The 21,709-nt window shown below is 45.5% G+C and overlaps 1 protein-coding gene across 1 annotated transcript in view; it reads right to left on the bottom strand.

Moving 5' to 3' along the window:
• SERPINB5 (serpin family B member 5) overlaps positions 1–21,709 on the bottom strand; it is a 108,145-nt gene that overhangs the window by 22,508 nt on the left and 63,928 nt on the right. The window contains exons 5-6 of the mRNA XM_044295099.1: positions 8,694–8,836; positions 6,571–6,738 (exon numbers count right to left, since the gene is read on the bottom strand). Of these exons, the coding sequence (XP_044151034.1) occupies positions 6,571–6,738; positions 8,694–8,836 (311 nt within the window). The remainder of the gene's footprint in view (positions 1–6,570; positions 6,739–8,693; positions 8,837–21,709) is intronic.

Raw genomic sequence — 21,709 nt, 5'->3', positions numbered from 1 at the left:
GCGTATCAGGTGGTGGTGCAGTTAGCTGTGGCGTGTTGACAAAAGTTTTCCACATCTCTGCCATGCTAACCCTGCCCTCAGAGGAGCTGGCCGTGACACAGCTGCCTTGGCGACCTCTTGCTCCTCCTCTGCCTTGGCCTTGGGCTTCCACTTGTTCCCCTGTGACATTTGGGAATGCTCTCAGTAGCGCGTCTACCAACGTGCGCTTGTACTCGCGCATCTTCCTATCACGCTCCAGTGCAGGAAGTAAGGTGGGCACATTGTCTTTGTAGCGTGGATCCAGCAGGGTGGCAACCCAGTAGTCCGCACAGGTTAAAATGTGGGCAACTCTGCTGTCGTTGCGCAGGCACTGCAGCATGTAGTCGCTCATGTGTGCCAGGCTGCCCAGGGGTAAGGACAAGCTGTCCTCTGTGGGAGGCGTATCGTCATCGTCCTGCCTTTCCCCCCAGCCACGCACCAGTGATGGACCCGAGCTGCGTTGGGTGCCACCCCGCTGTGACCATGCTTCATCCTCATCCTCCTCCACCTCCTCCTCATCCTCGTCCTCCTCGTCCTCCAGTAGTGGGCCCTGGCTGGCCACATTTGTACCTGGCCTCTGCTGTTGCCAAAAACCTCCCTCTGAGTCACTTCGAAGAGACTGGCCTGAAAGTGCTAAAAATGACCCCTCTTCCTCCTCCTCCTCCTCCTCCTCCTGGGCCACCTCCTCTTCCATCATCGCCCTAAGTGTTTTCTCAAGGAGACATAGAAGTGGTATTGTAACGCTGATAACGGTGTCATCGCCACTGGCCATGTTGGTGGAGTACTCGAAACAGCGCAACAGGGCACACAGGTCTCGCATGGAGGCCCAGTCATTGGTGGTGAAGTGGTGCTGTTCTGTAGTGCGACTGACCCGTGCGTGCTGCAGCTGAAACTCCACTATGGCCTGCTGCTGCTCGCACAGTCTGTCCAGCATGTGCAAGGTGGAGTTCCACCTGGTGGGCACGTCGCATATGAGGCGGTGAGCGGGAAGGCCGAAGTTACGCTGTAGCGCAGACAGGCGAGCAGCGGCAGGATGTGAACGCCGGAAGCGCGAACAGACGGCCCGCACTTTATGCAGCAGCTCTGACATGTCGGGGTAGTTGTGAATGAACTTCTGCACCACCAAATTCAGCACATGCGCCAAGCAAGGGATGTGCGTCAAATTGGCTAGTCCCAGAGCTGCAACGAGATTTCGCCCATTATCACACACCACCAGGCCGGGCTTGAGGCTCACCGGCAGCAACCACTCGTCGGTCTGTTGTTCAATACCCCGCCACAACTCCTGTGCGGTGTGGGGCCTGTCCCCCAAACATATGAGTTTCAGAATGGCCTGCTGACGTTTACCCCGGGCTGTGCTGAAGTTGGTGGTGAAGGTGTGTGGCTGACTGGATGAGCAGGTGGAAGAAGAGGAGGAGGAAGCCGAGAAGGAGGAGGTGGCAACAGGAGGCAAAGAATGTTGCCCTGCGATCCTTGGCGGCGGAAGGACGTGCGCCAAACAGCTCTCCGCCTGGGGCCCAGCTGCCACTACATTTACCCAGTGTGCAGTTAGGGAGATATAGCGTCCCTGGCCGTGCTTACTGGTCCACGTATCTGTGGTTAGGTGGACCTTGCTACAGATGGCGTTGCGCAGTGCACACTTGATTTTATCGGATACTTGGTTGTGCAGGGAAGGCACGGCTCTCTTGGAGAAGTAGTGCCGGCTGGGAACAACATACTGTGGGACAGCAAGCGACATGAGCTGTTTGAAGCTGTCTGTGTCCACCAGCCTAAATGACAGCATTTCATAGGCCAGTAGTTTAGAAATGCTGGCATTCAGGGCCAGGGATCGAGGGTGGCTAGGTGGGAATTTACGCTTTCTATCAAATGTTTGTGAGATGGAGAGCTGAACGCTGGCGTGTGACATGGTTGAGACGCTTGGTGACGGAGGTGGTGGTGGTGGTGTTGGTGGTACATCCCCTGTTTGCTGGGCGGCAGGTGCCAACGTTCCTCCAGAGGCGGAGGAAGAGGCCGAGGCGGCAGCAGCAGAATAGGCCGAGGCGGCAGCAGCAGAAGAGGTAGCAGGGGGAGCCTGAGTGACTTCCTTGGTTTTAAGGTGTTTACTCCACTGCAGTTCATGCTTTGCATGCAGGTGCCTGGTCATGCAGGTTGTGCTCAGGTTCAGAACGTTAATGCCTCGCTTCAGGCTCTGATGGCACAGCGTGCAAACCACTCGGGTCTTGTCGTCAGCACATTGTTTGAAGAAGTGCCATGCCAGGGAACTCCTTGAAGCTGCCTTTGGGGTGCTCGGTCCCAGATGGCGGCGGTCAGTAGCAGGCGGAGTCTCTTGGCGGCGGGTGTTCTGCTTTTGCCCACTGCTCCCTCTTTTGCTACGCTGTTGGCTCGGTCTCACCACTGCCTCTTCCTCCGAACTGTGAAAGTCAGTGGCACGACCTTCATTCCATGTGGGGTCTAGGACCTCATCGTCCCCTGCATCGTCTTCCACCCAGTCTTGATCCCTGACCTCCTGTTCAGTCTGCACACTGCAGAAAGACGCAGCAGTTGGCACCTGTGTTTCGTCATCATCAGAGACATGCTGAGGTGGTATTCCCATGTCCTCATCATCAGGAAACATAAGTGGTTGTGCGTCAGTGCATTCTATGTCTTTCACCGCTGGGGAAGGGCTAGGTGGATGCCCTTGGGAAACCCTGCCAGCGGAGTCTTCAAACAGCATAAGAGACTGCTGCATAACTTGAGGCTGAGACAGTTTCCCTGGTATGCATGGGGGTGATGTGACAGACTGATGGGGTTGGTTTTCAGGCGCCATCTGTGCGCTTTCTGCAGAAGACTGGGTGGGAGATAATGTGAACGTGCTGGATCCACTGTCGGCCACCCAATTGACTAATGCCTGTACCTGCTCAGGCCTTACCATCCTTAGAACGGCATTGGGCCCCACCATATATCGCTGTAAATTCTGGCGGCTACTGGGACCTGAGGTAGTTGGTACACTAGGACGTGTGGATGTGGCAGAACGGCCACGTCCTCTCCCAGCACCAGAGGGTCCACTAACACCACCACGACCATGTCCACGTCCGCGTCCCTTACTAGATGTTTTTCTCATTGTTATGGTTCACCACAACAACAAATATATTATTTGGCCCAATGTATTGTATTCAAATTCAGCGGGATATAAATTTGAGGCCTAGTATTTAGGCGCTGGGTGACCGGTATGGATTTAGTGACAGAATTAGACTTGGAAATGCACAGAAGCGTGTGTGTGAAGTTATTCTGAATGACCCTATGTGCACCTTGAATATTATATACCCTTTTTGGGATAGATTTCAAATAGCTCTGATATAGCAGGAACCACTAAATTATGAAATTGCTAAATTGGGAATTGTATTTCAACCCAGAACAAAAAATGTGCTTTGACGGACACTAAATATCTTGCCCAGCAACAACAGTACAGCGGTAACGAGAGATTTAGCAGGATATAAATTTGAGGCCTAGTATTTAGGCGCTGGGTGACAGGTATGGTTTAGTGACAGAATTAGACTTGGAAATACACAGTAGCGGGTGTGTGTGAAGTTATTCTGAATGACCCAATGTGCACCTTGAATATTATATACCCTTTTAGGGATAGATTTCAAATAGCTCTGATATAGCAGAAACCACTAAATTATGAAATTGCTAAATTGGGAATTGTACTTCAACCCAGAACAAAAAATGTGCTTTGACGGACACTAAATATCTTTCCCAGCAACAACAGTACAGCGGTAACGAGAGATTTAGCAGGATATAAATTTGAGGCCTAGTATTTAGGCGCTGGGTGACAGGTATGGGTTTAGTGACAGAATTAGACTTGGAAATACACAGTAGCGGGTGTGTGTGAAGTTATTCTGAATGACCCAATGTGCACCTTGAATATTATATACCCTTTTAGGGATAGATTTCAAATAGCTCTGATATAGCAGAAACCACTAAATTATGAAATTGCTAAATTGGGAATTGTACTTCAACCCAGAACAAAAAATGTGCTTTGACGGACACTAAATAACTTTCCCAGCTACAACAGGACAGCGGTAACGAGAGATTTAGCGGGATATAAATTTGAGGCCTAGTATTTAGGCGCTGGGTGACAGGTATGGGTTTAGTGACAGAATTAGACTTGGAAATACACAGTAGCGGGTGTGTGTGAAGTTATTCTGAATGACCCTATGTGCACCTTCAATATTATATACCCTTTTAGGGATAGATTTCAAATAGCTCTGATATAGCAGAAACCACTAAATTATGAAATTGCTAAATTGGGAATTGTATTTCAACCCAGAACAAAAAATGTGCTTTGACGGACACTAAATAACTTTCCCAGCTACAACAGGACAGCGGTAACGAGAGATTTAGCAGGATATAAATTTGAGGCCTAGTATTTAGGCGCTGGGTGACAGGTATGGGTTTAGTGACAGAATTAGACTTGGAAATACACAGTAGCGGGTGTGTGTGAAGTTATTCTGAATGACCCAATGTGCACCTTGAATATTATATACCCTTTTAGGGATAGATTTCAAATAGCTCTGATATAGCAGAAACCACTAAATTATGAAATTGCTAAATTGGGAATTGTACTTCAACCCAGAACAAAAAATGTGCTTTGACGGACACTAAATAACTTTCCCAGCTACAACAGGACAGCGGTAACGAGAGATTTAGCAGGATATAAATTTGAGGCCTAGTATTTAGGCGCTGGGTGACAGGTATGGGTTTAGTGACAGAATTAGACTTGAAAATACACAGTAGCGGGTGTGTGTGAAGTTATTCTGAATGACCCAATGTGCACCTTGAATATTATATACCCTTTTAGGGATAGATTTCAAATAGCTCTGATATAGCAGAAACCACTAAATTATGAAATTGCTAAATTGGGAATTGTACTTCAACCCAGAACAAAAAATGTGCTTTGACGGACACTAAATAACTTTCCCAGCTACAACAGGACAGCGGTAACGAGAGATTTAGCGGGATATAAATTTGAGGCCTAGTATTTAGGCGCTGGGTGACCGGTATGGATTTAGTGACAGAATTAGACTGGGATATGGCCAAAAAATAACCACACTATTGCTGGTTAAATGCACTTGGTGACGGGCGCAGCTTGCCCCTGATGTAGTATATGGCCAAAAAATGAACAGACTATTGCTGGTTAAATGCACTTGGTGTCACAGCTTGACCAACCACACTACTGAGGGTTAAATGCACTTGGTGACGGGCGCAGCTTGCCCCTGATGTAGTATATGGCCAAAAAATAAACAGACTATTGCTGGTTAAATGCACTTGGTGTGACAGCTTCACCCTGATGTAGGCTTTAGCCAGAAAACAACCACACCATTGAGGGTTAAATGCACTTGGTGACAGGCGCAGCTTGCCCCTGATTTTGTATATGGCCAAAAAATGAACAGACTATTGCTGGTTAAATGCACTTGGTGTGACAGCTTCACCCTGATGTAGGCTTTAGCCAAAAAACAACCACACCATTGAGGGTTAAATGCACTTGGTGACAGGCGCAGCTTGCCCCTGATTTTGTATATGGCCAAAAAATGAACAGACTATTGCTGGTTAAATGCACTTGGTGTGACAGCTTCACCCTGATGTAGGCTTTAGCCAAAAAACAACCACACCATTGAGGGTTAAATGCACTTGGTGACAGGCGCAGCTTGCCCCTGATTTTGTATATGGCCAAAAAATGAACAGACTATTGCTGGTTAAATGCACTTGGTGTGACAGCTTCACCCTGATGTAGGCTTTAGCCAAAAAACAACCACACCATTGAGGGTTAAATGCACTTGGTGACAGGCGCAGCTTGCCCCTGATTTTGTATATGGCCAAAAAATGAACAGACTATTGCTGGTTAAATGCACTTGGTGTGACAGCTTCACCCTGATGTAGGCTTTAGCCAAAAAACAACCACACCATTGAGGGTTAAATGCACTTGGTCGCAGCTTGTGCTGGCGCACCACAAGACACAAAATGGCCGCCGATCACCCCAGAAAAATGTGACTGACAAACGGTCTGGGCAGCCTAAAAACAGTGAGCAATTGAGGATCAGCAGCTCAATGATCCACAGCTGCAGATCGATCAGTTAATCAAGTCCTTTGGAGGAGTTAATCTGCCTAATCTCGCCCTACTGTCGCAGCCGCAACCTCTCCCTACGCTAATCAGAGCAGAGTGACGGGCGGCGCTATGTGACTCCAGCTTAAATAGAGGCTGGGTCACATGGTGCTCTGGCCAATCACAGCCATGCCAATAGTAGGCATGGCTGTGATGGCCTCTTGGGGCAAGTAGTATGACGCTTGTTGATTGGCTGCTTTGCAGCCTTTCAAAAAGCGCCAAGAAAGCGTCACAAAAGCGCCAAGAAAGCGACGAACACCGAACCCGAACCCGGACTTTTACGAAAATGTCCGGGTTCGGGTCCGTGTCACGGACACCCCAAAATTCGGTACGAACCCGAACTATACAGTTCGAGTTCGCTCATCCCTACTTACTACAAATACAGCTTACACGAAGAAGTCCTACAACTGTTACCTTTTCTAGTCCAGTGGAGTCATCTTCAATGCTTTTTGGCATTATAATAAGCATGCTCATCAGTTTGCTTGCAAATGGGATATCGAGGACTACCAAATTCTCTTCGTTTATTGTTCTCACGCCGAGTCGTGCCTCTAGCTGCATCATCTGAACTGGTTTAGTTTCAGTCTAAAAGAGAAGAGTGACATGTTTGTTATACGTATTATTGTTATTAATGTTACTGTTATTACACTTTATTACTAATGTAGAAAAAGTTCATGTACTGTGCACTAGATTACTGTACATAAGTGTATTCAAGTCATGATTGGCCAAGAAGAGGGATCACCAAATGGACACAGAGAAGAATCACGTGCTGCACAATTAAAACAAAAACAAAAATATGCTACGTGTTTCAGTGGCGCTCCGCCATTTTCATCAGGCTGCTCCATCAAGGTAGGTACTATAGATAGATAGATAGATAGATATATATATATATATATATATATATATATATACACACACACACACAATGATGTCCTGGAAGTGAGTGATATATGATTGGTTGTAATGTGTAAAACACTATTGAACACTAATTGAAAATGATATCAGCATAAGGACAGCTGCGTATTAATCTTAACAAGAAAATAGTTTAGAAGATGCCAACCAAATTCACAGAAATAGCCTGATATATAGTGACACCTACTGGTATAATAATTATTTATCCTTCATCCTTATATAGCCAAAAACCCAGATTTACAAATACTATGGCCTAAGGCTCAGGCTGGGTAAATCTGGTGCAGACACTTTTCTCTGATTCTATACCAACTATTGGTTGGCTTACTTCGAGACAGATTATGCCAGAATTGTGGAACGATTTTGGTGCAAAATGGCACATCTTATGCCTGCCCCCTTCCACTAAGCCCCGCCCCTTGTTTTAGTATGAAGCCATAGAGCCTCCATGCACTGCTGTCCAAGATTCAATGTAATCCATGTATACAGGGATATTGAGTAGAAGTATCACACACAGACTGAAGATTTTTTAATGTGCACACTATAAACTAATGATACATATTATCAATGCAGTTGTCTCATTTAAATATATTTCTTTTTATGAGCCTGTTCCCCTTTTTCGGGCTAACTCAGCTGAATGCAATCATGGCTTCGTAATGGTAAAAATGCACATATTTGCAAATAATAACCAGAGACAATTGTGAAGCTGTTGCTGATATGTTGACCTCACAAAGAACTGCTTAGACTGGATACAACCATCTCAGCGGAGACTCGGTATGTGTTTATATATGTAGGTACGTAGAAAGTTACTAATGTGATGACACCTAAATCTTGCTGTAAAAAGTACCAAAATAAAAAAAATCGTTAGAAAAACTGAAAAATCCGCTGCGCATCAAGAACGACAAGAAATTCCAGCTCACCAAACACAGAAGTGCTGGGGGCAGCATAACTGCAATATGTAAGATGCTGCTAATCTAACAATTTGTGTTCACAGGAATCTGCTGCTGTGAGCACAAGAACCAGAAATATTTCTGTTGCATACCTACATTTTGAGTCTGTCGATGTCCACATTCAATGAACTTGGCATTAAATGAGCTAATGCTTTAGAATGAGTTGGGAACCATAGGATGAAACTCCTGAAAAGAGTAAGATACTAAGACCCTTTATAAACATGATCTAATATGATATTACTGGGCAAACTAAATGTACTATTCATACATATTTGTATTAATGTATAAGTAACTTTGTTCTTTTGTTTCTCTTTTATCCATGTTCCATGTGTGGGATTTCTTTTAACTCATTAGAAGGCATTCAGGTCTTGTAGTCCATACCTGGATTTCTTTGGTCTGGTCACATGATTGTGTTAGAGAATCATGATTGGTTGTGTGCGTGTTTAAATGGTCTCTTATCCAATGGTGCCACTTTGGGAGGATTAAATGTAACCTGTCACTGGGATTTTGTGTATAGAGCTGAGGACATGGGTTGCTAGGGGCCAAAAAATACATTGAAAATGGGGAGAATTTGAAACGCAGAGTTAATTAGAAAGGGGTTTAACTTTTCAAAGATACAGTCAATAAAACTTGGACAAACCTTTAAAACTCTAAGCCTGAGAAAGATGGCTATAGTGTTCATACCTTGGTTACATGAAACTCGCACTCTTTTGTTTCTGATTCATTGAACTTATAAAACCAGTTTCCCTTGTAGTATGCAGCTCCCAACAGAATCATATTAGTATTTTCATTCAACAAGCCCTCAGCCAATACATTCTCCATATTGCCTGCAGAAAAAGTTACATAAATGTAAGGATAAAATATAAAATATGCTCTGAATCAAAACTGTCATTAGTTAAAATTATTAACTTTTAAAATAATTAAGCAATTGTATAATATATAACTGCATAACATAAAAATAAAAAAACACAAGCAGTGACATTTTTATTTTTAAAACACTTTTCTATCTACAAAGCAATAATCAGAGAACAATGGATGTTTTTCTAAATGCATTAAGATTTTGAGTATGATATTTATATACATGCCCTATCTTTGGCTGCATCTTGCGGATCGCAGACCCATTGAAGTCAACAGGTCTGCACGATGCAAAGTGCTCACCGCCTGTGCCTCCAACAAGATGCTACTGGCACTGAATTTAATTCATGAACATGTCAATCATAGCAATCCAAATTTTCCATTCTATTCTCCAACTGATGTCCACACGCAACATCTAGGGAAAGATTTATCACAGACCGTTGTTTTACGCCAGTCTTTGAAGTCTCTGATGCTGCTGGTGTATAACTAATTTATGAGGAGGGACAGGCCACATTGTAAATTAGGGTCACCCTCAAGCAGTCCATGCAGATAAATAAAATCTACAGCACCTCCGCGCTCCCTTGTCATGCCCCCTTTCCAGGAAGTTGCGACTAAATTTGTTGAAAGTGGCATTTAAAAGGTTGCAAACACGTGGTTTGTGGCTTATTTACCCCAGAAAACAGACACAGGGAGGTGATAAATATCTCCATAGAGCAGGGGTGCACAACCTTTTTTGGTCTGAGGGCCGCATTGTCACATCGCTCTATTTCAAGGGGCCGCAAATAAAAAATGTTGATCGGCGCTCATCTGCCTATTACACAAGCCAGTGCAAAGTGACTGGGGAGGAGTGATTGCTGCCACAGTCGTTCCATCTTCATTTAGATTACACAGGGAGATGTGCTGCAGCTAATCGGACAACTTTCATCCTGATAAAATATGCAAATCAGCCGAAAAATGAGCGATTCCTTGTTTATCGACTGATCAGCTGGACGATAATACTGGCCAGATATAAGCGCTCCTATGAACACTTGTTCCCAGTAATTGTCCCAAATATCGTGCTGCGGCATAGCCCCTGAAACCGAAGAGTTATACTTACCTGCTCCCCGCCGCTCCGGTCCTTTGAACTTCCCCCGCTGTTTACACCTGGCAGTTCATGCACATAGTCATACACCACTCCAGCCAATGACTGGCTTACGCGGTGATGTGGCCACAAGCAACGTGTCACTGCTGAAGCCAGTCATTGACTGGAGCCGTGCAAGTGACCATGGCCATGAACTGTCAGGTGTAAACAGAGCAGGAATCGGAAGATGGAGGCAGCGGGGGCAGCGCAGAGGACCAGAGCGGAGTGGAGCAGGTAATTATGAATCTTCTATTTCAGAGGCCATTCTGCAGTTGCTGTTAAAAATATTTTTTTATCAGAAAAGTGGCGACATTTCCTTCCTTCCTGCCTCTTATTTATAAATCATAGTTATCCTTCACTGCAGAGGACGGAGCTCACTGGTTATTACCATTTCCTGCCAATCCCAAACATTACCTTGCTAGTGGGGAAGGCGCCTATTGGTTAACACTTGAATGACCAGGCCCGAAAAGGCCTTAATGACCAGACACTTTTTTGTGATTTAGCGCGCGTGGTGGTTCAAATGGTTGTAACTATCTTATTTGTTGGACTACCAAAATAATTTGTGCAACTATTTTTATTTGGGGAAACTGTACAAAACGTTTTTAAAAAGTATATTTTTTTTCAAACTATAGCTCCTTGTTCTTTAAATATGCAAACTGACACCAAAATAAATTATTATAATTAGTTCCCTATTTTGTGTAGGCCGTTTTGCTATATAATATGAAAAGTTTCACGTGAATGGGGCGGTAATGGTGACAGTTTTGATTGGTGTGGGTGTTTTTTCTTTTATGTATTATTTTTTACTTAATATATTTCTGCTACATAATATGTCAAAACTGAAAAGAATGGCGTGGTATTAAACAAGCAGGAAGTGCTCAAACCCACATGCAGTTGTGCATATATATAGGGGAGCAGATCCGGCACTTGTGGCCCGTTGCTAATGACGATCCACAGCAAAAATGCATAGGGTGGAGGATGCCCGCAGTGAACCACAAGTACCACAATAGACATCCTACACAAGATAGCAATTATGTGGATGTGATCATCAATATAGCAATATAACTAAATAATAGCAAAGACAGGTGCACTCTGCGGTCTTACTAAACCCTCAAACAGATTTTAAAATTGAGAGATTAGCCAACATGTCCTACCATGTAGGACATGTCTGAGCCCAAGCACCGCACACATAATATGTCCCCCAAGAGGTCATAAAAAGACCTTGGGGGACACTGTCACTTTTTAAAATTTTGCACTTTTTCCTTTTAATTTTTTACTTCTATTTAAAAATGTATTAATATTTTATTGTATTATTTTTTTATCATTTTTTTTTCTACAAGTTTTTAAAAATATATTTTTGCCACATAATATGTCCCCCAAGGGGTCATAAAAAGACTGTTGTGGGACAGTGAACACTCTTTTATTAAGCACTTTTTACTTTCTATTGTATTTTATTAATTTATTTTTTTATATAATTTTCAATTTTTTGGTGCCACATAATATTTTATTTCTCTTTTCTTTTATTAATATTTTATTATATTTTTTATTTAGTTTTCAAATTTTTTAAAATCATTGTAGCTTTTTTTATATATATATATTTTTACCACAATTTGTCCCCAAGAGGTCACTGAAAGACCTTTGGGAGACAATAAGTGACTTTTTTTTGTACTATTTCCACTGTAACTGAAGCATCCAAAGGAGCCCCAGTTAGAGGGAAACCAGCCTGCTGCGGAGCCTTTGTACCAGGGCAGCGCTCCTCTGTTCCCGAGACACCCAGCGATCACGTGATCGCCGGGTCCACACTGAGAGCGCTCATAGAGGAGAAGGCAGAAGCATTAATAAAGCGCTTCTGTCTTCTCCTCGGCTTCCCCGCTCTCACTAATAGCTGGGGACCCTTTTCGCTCCTGCTACAGTGCAAAAACTTTGATCCATCTGCTGTACGGCGCTCTGTGCAGAAACACAGCTGATTGCAGGATCAGCTGTGTTTCTGCCCAGCAGGGTGGGGGCCGCAAGCCATGGTTTTGGGGGCCGCATGCGGTCCGCGGTCCGCAGGTTGTGCACCCCTGCCTTAGAGTCTTACTGGAATAATTTTAAGGCTCGTATCACCACGAAAACATGGGTGTTTTCATTATTTTCTCCCAACATATTTTGCAGAATTCATGTAGATCAGTTAGATCAGTTAGACAAAGACACTTTCAGCACTGTGCTTCTGCTTGTTGCAGAGCAGTTTCCTGTTTAGGATTATGCAGAATGATTATGTTTATTATTTACTAGCAGAAGGACCCGGCTTTGCAAGGGTATATATTTCATCTATTTAATTTAATGTTTGTGTGTGTCATTAAAAGATATAGACAGTATCCACTATAACAGTGACATCTACAGTACCCTGCCCCTTTAACCACTTCACATCCGGGCCATTTACCTCTTCCTGACAGAGCCTAATTTTGCAAATCTGACATGTGTCACGTTATGTGGTAATAACTTTGGAAAGCTTTTACTTATCCAAGCCATTCTGAGATTGTTTTCTCATGACCCATTGTACTTCATGACAGTGGTAAATTTGAGTCGATACATTTTACCTTTATTTATAAAATAATCCAATATTTACCAACATTTTTGAAAAATTCGCAATTTTCTAAATTTTTATTTCTCTGCTTTTAAAGTGATACCTCATAAAATATTTATTACTTAACATTCCCCATATGTCTACTTTATGTTGGCATCATTTTGGAAATGTCATTTTATTTTTTAGGACGTTAAAAGGCTTAGAATTTTAGAAACAATTCTTTATATTTTTAAAAACATTTCCAAAGCCCACTTTTTAAGGACCAGTTCAGGTCTGAAGTCCCTTTGTGGGGCTTACATAGTTGAAACCCCCCATAAATGACCCCATTGTAGAAACTACACCCCTCAAGTCACTCAAAAATAATTTTACAAACTGTATTAACCCTTTAGGTTTTCCACAAGAATTAAAGGAAAATGGAGATTTCAAAATTTCACTTTTTTGGCAGATTTTCCATTTTAATATTTTTTTTTCTTTAACACATCGAGGGTTAACAGCCAAACAAAACTCAATATTTATTACCCTGATTCTGCGGTTTACAGAAACAACCCACATGTGGTCGTAAACTGATGTAAGGGCACACGGCACGGCGCAGAAGAAAAGAAGCGCCATATGGTTTTTGGAAGGCAGATTTTGCTGGACTGGTTTTTAGATGCCATGTCCCATTTGAAGCCCCCCGATACACCTCTACAGTAAAAAATCTCACAAAAAGTGACTCCATTTTGGAAACTATGGGATAAGGTGCCAGTTTTATTGGTACTATTTTGGGGTACATATAATTTTTAATTGCTCTATATTACATTTTTTGTGAGGCACGATAACAAAAAAAAATGGCTGTTTTGGCACTGGTTTTATTTTTTACAACATTCATCTGACATGGTAGATTATGTGCTATTTCTATAGAGCAGGTTGTTACGAATGCAATCTTATCAAATATGTCTCCTTTTGTGATTGTTTGTTTCAGTTTTACATAATAAAGCATTTTTGAAAAAAAATCATGACTCCATTTTCTGAACACCATTTTTTTTTTCTGCCGATCGTCTGATGCAGGGGCTTTTTTTTTGGAGGAAGAGTTGACGTTTTTTTTGGTACCATTTTTGGGTACATATGATATTTTAATCAATTATTATTTCACTTTATGGGGCAAGGTGACCAAAAAATTGGTTAAGTACAGTTTTTATTTATTTATTTTTACAGCTTTCACCTAAGCGGTTAGGTCATGTGGCATTTTAATAGAGCAGATCGTTACAGATGTGGCAAGACCTAATATGTATACTTTTTCCTATTTATTTAAGTTTTACACAATAATAGCATTTTTTAAACCAAAAAAAATGATGTTTTAGTGTCTCCATAGTCCGAGAGCCATAGCTTTTTTTTTTTTTTGATCGATTGTCTTAGTTAGAGTCTAATTTTTTGCAGGAAGAGGTGATAGTTTGATTGTTACAATTTTAGGGGCATACACCTATTTGATCGATTGCTGTACAATGCTGTACAGCCTCAGTGCAGGGCTGATCGTGGTCTGTAGAAGACCCAACAGCTCCTGCACTCTCCTGGCCCCTGCGGTCGCATGACCACCGGGCCAGGAAGCGCATAAAGCTTCCTAATATGTATACACAGCGCTCGTTGAATGCTGTGTATACAGCAATTTAAAAGGCAGAGACACCTGGGAACTGTCCCTGCCTTCTCTCTGGGTTGCCCTGCTGTCACTGACAGCGGGCCCCCCGCTCGGCAGCTGCACGATTAGCATGCAGCTGCCATCTCTGAATGGACGTTCCAAAATGTCCATTCAGAGATAAACATCCACCCATAGGACATTTATATATCCTATGGGCGAATGTGAAGTGGTTAACAGTGACCGCCACAGTGGCCTGCCCCGTAACAATAACATCCACAGCATCCACCCCCTTAACAGTGACCTCCATAGCATCCCACCCCCTTAACAGTGATCTCCACAGCATCCCGCCCCTCAACAGTGACCTCTACAGCAGTCCACCCCTTTAACAGTGACCTCCACAGTACCCCGCTCCTTAACAGTGGTCTCTACAGCAATCTGCCTGTCACAGATGTAGTAGGGGAGAACACCAACAGACAACAAGAAGGAAGGGGAAAGACACTAGGCCTCACGGCTAGGGAAGGAAAAGGGTCACCACCTATAAAATCCTGCTCCTGGCCCTAACTCCTATCCGTATGGGCACCTATTGATGGTAAAGATGCCCATTTTTCTAGGAACATAGAAAACCTTGGTGAACCTCGGATGCCCTAAAGGTAATGACAGGGCAGAGACAACCCGTTCCTTCCCTGGTGAAGGAACCAGCCTCTCGCTGAGGGGGGGGGGGGGGAGAATACAAAACACAACAAGCGGAACACTTAACTTCTGTGGATGATGGATGAACAGGACTTCAACAAGAACCCTACTCCAGCTCTTCCAAAACCAAATGAAGCTATCCAAAGCAAGGAATGATGGGTAAAGTCAGACTAAATAGGGAGAGGTAAAGGTCACATGATCCACTCCACACCTGAACAGGAGGTGTGGACATACCAGCAACACACAGACAAGGTGAAACCAAAAGAGGCTGTCAGATCACTCATGTGCAGTCAATATTTCAGACCTTATAACACCTGTCACAGGTGTGACACTGCCCCTAAACACTAACCTTCATAGCGGACCATCCCCTTAACTGTAAACTCCACAGCAGTCTGCCCCTACGGTGGCCAGAGGTCCGGTTTTAGGCCGGACAGTCCGGCTTTCAGACTCCCTGTCCTCCGTTGGGCTCAGGGGCTGGACGGACACAGGGATGTCCTTTTGAACAGCTCACTCTCAGACAGCAGCACAGTGCTGTCTGATCGTGAGCTGCAGGGAGAAAGTCACCCTCGCTCCCACCCGTACAGCCGACATAAGTTGATTTTTACCTTCATTTTTTCAGTCTCCGCCGACTGCGGATTGGAAGGGGTGTGGTCTAACTGGGATCAGGGCGGGGCTTAGTGGGACCTGGGACGGGGTTTTTAAGTCCATCTTTTGCCCCCTTAACTGTGACCTCCACAGCACTCCGCTCCCTTAACACTGTCATCCACAGCGCCCTGCCCCTTTAAAGCTGACCTACAGCAGTGAAGAAAAATGGCTGGGTTGTTATGGAAACGTGGTTTAAAACTGTATGTATGTGGAGACTGGCAAGCTTCTATTGGCTGATAAGGGTTATGTGACCAGGCTTCTATTGGCTAATGCATTTTTTCTAAATATCTCAGGAACGGTACTGTCACGCCCTGCCCTGTGAGTGATCTGAGAAGATCTGTCAGACTTGCTGCACGTGAATCTTTCTGACAGATTGCTTTGTTTTGGTTTTGGGCCAGATCCCACCTCCTCACAGATTCTGCTCATTAGTTTGTTAGTGATGCTATTTATACCTGCCTCTCACTATAGCCCTTGCAGTTTATAGTTTCTCCTGGAGATCTCTGCTGGTGGTTGGTGGATCTCCTGCTCCCTGTTTGTCTTCATTTAAGTTCTCTTTCCTTCCCTTCTGTTGTTTGTACTGGCTAGGCCTTAAGTAGACGCTGTGTGGCGGAACCCGCCTCACCACTGGGCATTGGAGAGGCCTGGCTGCCCGCCTCCTACCTGCTGACTATGGCCCCTGGTGATTTGGTACGTTTGAATGCAATATTTGGGCATGTGGTATTTTATATTGCTGCTACTGGCCCTTTAATGGCCATGTTATGACTTTTAGGAACAATGCCCCTTTAAGACTGTGTAGCAGATTGCATTCAGGCTGTCTTAAATACTATGCATGTTATTATGTGTTCGGTTACATTGTATATGTGTATGCCAGGGTTCAAGTTAGTCCATTACGTTTGGTAATTGTATTTTGTGGATTGCGTCTGAGACAATGCTTATTGTGTTGGTTAATTACGTCTCAGACAATGCTCATTGTGTTTTGTTTATTGCGTTACAGACAGAGGGAAGGGGATTTTGTGTACAATTGCTGGGAAGGTTTAAATACTGTAGATACATATGATTGGCTGTTTTGCAGAGCCTGTGGGTGGTACCTTGTTGAAAGATGTGTATAAATCAATGCTTGTGTTAAAATAAAGGAAGTTCCTGTTTTAAACCTCAAGGTGAAGTGTCGTCTCATTCTTGGGGGAGGATTTATTGCATGCTGTCCCAGTTTGACTGCTAGGAGTGAAAACCTATTTGTATGGTTCTATTCAACTGCCTACAGCAGGGGTGGCCAACCTGTGGCTCTTGAGCCACATGCGGCTCTTTGCTTCTTCAAGTGAGGCTCTAGCTGTGAAGCCAGGAAGCAGTCAGGCGGCTCACTCTCCACCCCATGCTCAGATCTCTTTTCCTGATCGGGCACTGTTGCTACTTTGCAGCTCCAGCGCACTCTTCACTACGTCCTGATGCACACAATGTGAGAACGTAGTATGTGGAGACACGCACTATGACCTGACGTTGTGCTCATCAGGTCACAGTGGATAGCGTGTCAGACCTGCAGAGTAGCAGGAGCCCAGCGCCTGATCAGGAGGGAAGATATATTTTTTAAATTATAGAACTGAGCTTGGGGGTCTGATCTGAGCATCAGTGGGATGATCGGAGCATGAGGGTTCAGATCTGAGCATGGGGGTCTTGTTTGAGCATGGGTTGGTCAGGTCTGATCATGGGGGGGTCTTGTTTGAGCATGGGTTGGTCAGGTCTGATCATGGGGGGGTCAGATCTGAGAAGGGGGAGATCTGAGCACTCAGGGTCTGACACTGGGAGTCTGATTTGTGTTGCCTGATCCGAGCATTGGGGGTCTGATTTGGAGGTCTGATGAGGCTTGGGGATCTTATTGTAGGTCAGATTAGGATTGGAGATCTGATATAGGTGTCTGATCTGAGGTCTGATGAAAAATATTTTTTTTTTGTTTTTTTTCTCTGCTAATGAAAAAGAAAAAAATATTTTAGCAGACCTCAGATTGGATGAAAAATATTTATTTTCTTTTTCTTTGTGAAAACCTAGGTGCATCTTGCAGGGCGAAAAAATATGGTGACTTGTGTGTAATTGTACAGCTTGTGGCTCCTGGTAGTCATATGTTGTTGATTTTTTGGCTCTTTGTGTATGTAAGGTTGGCCACCCCTGGCCTACAGCATTCAGGCTTGAAGAGGATTTATCTGCTTCTTCGGTTTGGTGATTGTGGTGTCTGCCAGAGTGCTTGGAAGCCTCAGGAAACGCTAGGCACATCCGTAAACGGAGGTACTCAGTCGGGGTGCCAGGTGATCCGTTACAGAACCCACAAAGCAACACTCTTGGCGCTCCACGTCCTGCTTCTTCTCCTTTTCCTCTCTCCTACCATGGAAGGGAAGGTACATTACTTTTACTGCCCACTGGGTGAACCTGTCAAGCATGCAACCCGTGGCACCCATGTGGATTTGGTGTTACCGCCACGGATTGCATGCAGGCCTGTCTCTTCTTCTCCTCTTCCTACTCCATCCTCCGTCTCCTCCTCGGCTGACTCCTCCTTTTCTACTGCTACCGCCTCTTCCGCTGCACCCACCCAGCTCCCCAGAATCTATTTGACATTCCAGGTGAGACGTTGCCATGCTGTGCTGCGTCTGTTGTGCCTGGAAGCCAAGAGCCACACCGGTCCTGCACTCCTTTCAGCTCTGTGGTCACAGGCCGATCAGTGGCTAACCCCGTTCAATTTGATAGTTTGTAAAGTGGTGTGCAACAATGGTGCCAATCTGCTGAGCGAGCTGAAACAGGGCAAAATGACACATGTGCCGTGCATGGCACACGTCCTGAACTTAGTCGTGCAGCAATTTTTTGCCAAATACTCGAGGTCTAGGAAGTCTTGCGGCAGGCCAGGAAAATCTCTTGCCTTTTTAGAAGATCTTACATGGCCATGGCTTACCTTGCTGACATTCAGCATTGACACCACTTGCCCGTCAGAGGTCTGATTTTTGACTGCCCGATGCGATGTAACTCCACCTTGTATATGCTTGATAGGCTGCTCCAGCAGAAACGTGCCGTTAACAACTTCCTGTACAAACTCTGTGGCAGGACAGGTTCTTGGGAGCTTTTTTTTTTTTTTTCACTGTACCCAGGGCTCGAGTCCTGCGGGAACGTGTGGAAACGGCGTTCCTGCACTTTTTTCATAGCAGGAACGCCGTTCCCTTTCAGGGCCAGCTGTCTTTAATGCTTTAACGCCAGGCAAAAGGACCAGGAAGCTGGGAAGGCTTTGTACGCACCGCTTCCTGGTCCTCTGTAGGTAATCCTTGAAGTCAAAATATACCATCGGATTGGAGAAAACTCAGATCTGATGGTATATTCTAAATCCGAGGCGTTCCCATGGTGCATCATTGGTGGGCAGTACGCCCTCCCCGGTATTCCAGTATTAAAATCATTGGTGGGCAGTGCGCACTTCCCCCGCCCTTCCCAGTATTAAAATCATTGGTGGGCACTGCGCCCTCCCCCTGCCCTTCCCAGTATTAAAATCATTGGTGGGCAGTGCACCCTCCCCCCCAGTATAAAAATCATTGGTGGCAGCGGCAGTTCCGATCGGGGTCCCAGCAGTGTAATGCTGGGGCTCCGATTGCTTACCATCGCAGCCAGGACGCTACTGAAGTCCTGTCTGCCATGGCCAGTTACTCTGCAGCAATATACTTTCATTCGCTTTGGCAGTCCGCTTGCTCCTTCTTCTTGTAACTCACAGGTCTGTGTGGCGCATTGCTATAAGCAATGCACCGCACAGACCTGTAAGTTACAAGAAGAAGGAACGCCGGGGCAGCCACAGCGCAAGTAAGTATGCTGTTGACTAACTGACTATGGCAGCCATATAGGACTTTGGTAGCATCCTGGCTGCCATGGTAACTGATCAGAGCCCCAGCATTACACTGGTGGGACTCCGATCGGAACTGCCGCTGCCACCAATGATGGGGGGGGAGCGCACTGCCCACAAATGATTTTAATACTGGGGGGAGGATGCACTGCCCAACAATGATTTTAATACAGGAAAGGGCGGGGGGAGGGTGCACTGCCCACAATTGATTTTAATACTGGGGAGGGCGCACTGCCCACCAATGATTTTAATACTGGGGGGAGGGCGCACTGCCCACCATTGATTTTAATACCGGGGAGGGGGGGTGCACTGCCCACCAATATTTTAAATACCTGGGAGGGTGGGAGGGCGCACTGCCCACCAATGATTTTAATACTGGGGAGAGCGCACTGCCCACAAGTGATTTTAATACTGGGGGAGGATGCACTGCCCAACAATGATTTTAATACAGGGAAGGGCGGGGGGAGGGTGCACTGCCCACCATTGATTTTAATACTGGGGAGGGCGCACTGCCCACCAATGATTTTAATACTGGGGGGAGGGCGCACTGCCCACCATTGATTTTAATACCGGGGAGGGGGGGTGCACTGCCCACCAATATTTTAAATACCTGGGAGAGTGGGAGGGCGCACTGCCCACCAATGATTTTAATACTGGGGAGAGCGCACTGGGGGCTGATGGAGAGGCACTGGGAGCTGATGGAGAGGCACTGGAGGCTGGTGAGAGGCACTGAGGGCTGCTATGAGGCTATTGGGCACTGCTATGAGGCTACTGGGGGCTGCTATGAGGCTACTGGGGGCTGCTATGAGGCTACTGGGGGCTGCTATGAGGCTACTGAGGGCTGCTATGAGGCTACTGGGGGTTGCTTTAAGGCTGCTGGGGTCTGCTATAAGGCTACTGGGGGTTGCTTTAAGGCTGCTGGGGGGCTGCTATGAGGCATGGGGCTCTAATCTAAAGTCTGATTGGGGGTCATTCATATTGGGGTCTGAGCTGAGGTGTGATCTGAGGTCTTATTGGGGTCTTATTAACATTGGGGCTGTAAGCTGAGGTCTGATTAACATTGGGGGTCTGATTGGTGGTCTGACCTGAGGTGTAATGAAAAATTGTTGTGTGTAATGTTTGGGGCCTGTACTCCAATGCCCTGCAGTAAAATTGATATTCAATGACCGTCTAATTTACCTCCAGCCACATAATCACTTGTTCTTTTCTGTACTGTGAATGAATAATTTTTGGGGCCTGTACTCCACTGGCCTGATGTCACGGCTGAGGATGGGGGAAACCCTCAGCCGTGAGATGCCAGGTGTTGTAGTGGCTACTCGGCCATGAGCACAGGATAGGGAGCAGGTCACCTCCTCAACGCATCCCTAACCTGACCCTAACTCCTAACCAGCATGGGCCGACCTTTAAGGTAGGAGGACCCATGCGCAGGAACCTCGGAGCCCTATCTTACCCTCCGCAGATCCCTGCGCTAGGAGCTGGGTAAGACGCCCTACTCCTCCTTGGCACGGAGGAGCAGGAGTCTCAATGGCCAAGCTGTTGGGAAAAGGGGAACACTAACAGACTAATGGAAATGGCAGGCGAACTAAGTAGTTCTACCAACCTGCCACAGCCTTGCTGACTGGATCCCTCAAGAGACAGGAATCCAGAACCATTAGCTGCACCAAAACATAGAAAGCTCCCAACAGAAGAACATACAACCTCACCAACATAAAGACATCAACAAGAACAATAATTTTTATGACCACAGGGGTGGCTCTCACAGGCAGGTCAAATACACAGGAGGCTGCTCCAGCTAGCAGGGCTGAAGCAACCTACTGAACCATGCAAAACACTCAGGCTTTATAGGCCAAGAAGCCACACCCACAGTCAGACACACCCAGTGACATCACTCACACACTGGGAAGGGAGTTAACCCTTCCAGCACCACAGAAGGGAAAACACCAACTTAAAGGGGAAGTGCACACAATACAAAAACACAAGTGCACACATACACACAGACACCTAACATAGAGGTTGCTAGGTGCAACCACATGCACAGCAGGAAAGCTGCCACATACATACGTTGTCAGCGGCAACCACAGGTGAGGCAAATACCACTGCCCTCACCTGTGATTGACAACAAAACCAAACCGCTGACAATCGCATGCGGTTGAGAGTCACGGTCATAGCCATGGCCGTGACACTCCCACCCCTCAAAGCCCCCCCACCGAAAAAAAAAACGAAACTGGTGAGGAACTCACACAGGGGATGGGAGAAGGAGACGTCCACCCTCAGGACATGGTTCCCAGGAGGTCACTGTCAGCTGCATCCTCTCCCAGCTCACACTAGCCAGTCCGACGAGGCCTGCAGCCCGCAC

The sequence above is a fragment of the Bufo gargarizans genome, chromosome 5 (assembly GCF_014858855.1).
Source record: "Bufo gargarizans isolate SCDJY-AF-19 chromosome 5, ASM1485885v1, whole genome shotgun sequence".
NCBI classification, from domain to species: domain Eukaryota; kingdom Metazoa; phylum Chordata; class Amphibia; order Anura; family Bufonidae; genus Bufo; species Bufo gargarizans.
Note: the sequence above shows the minus strand (reverse complement) of the source record. Positions and strands in the feature narration are given on the sequence as shown.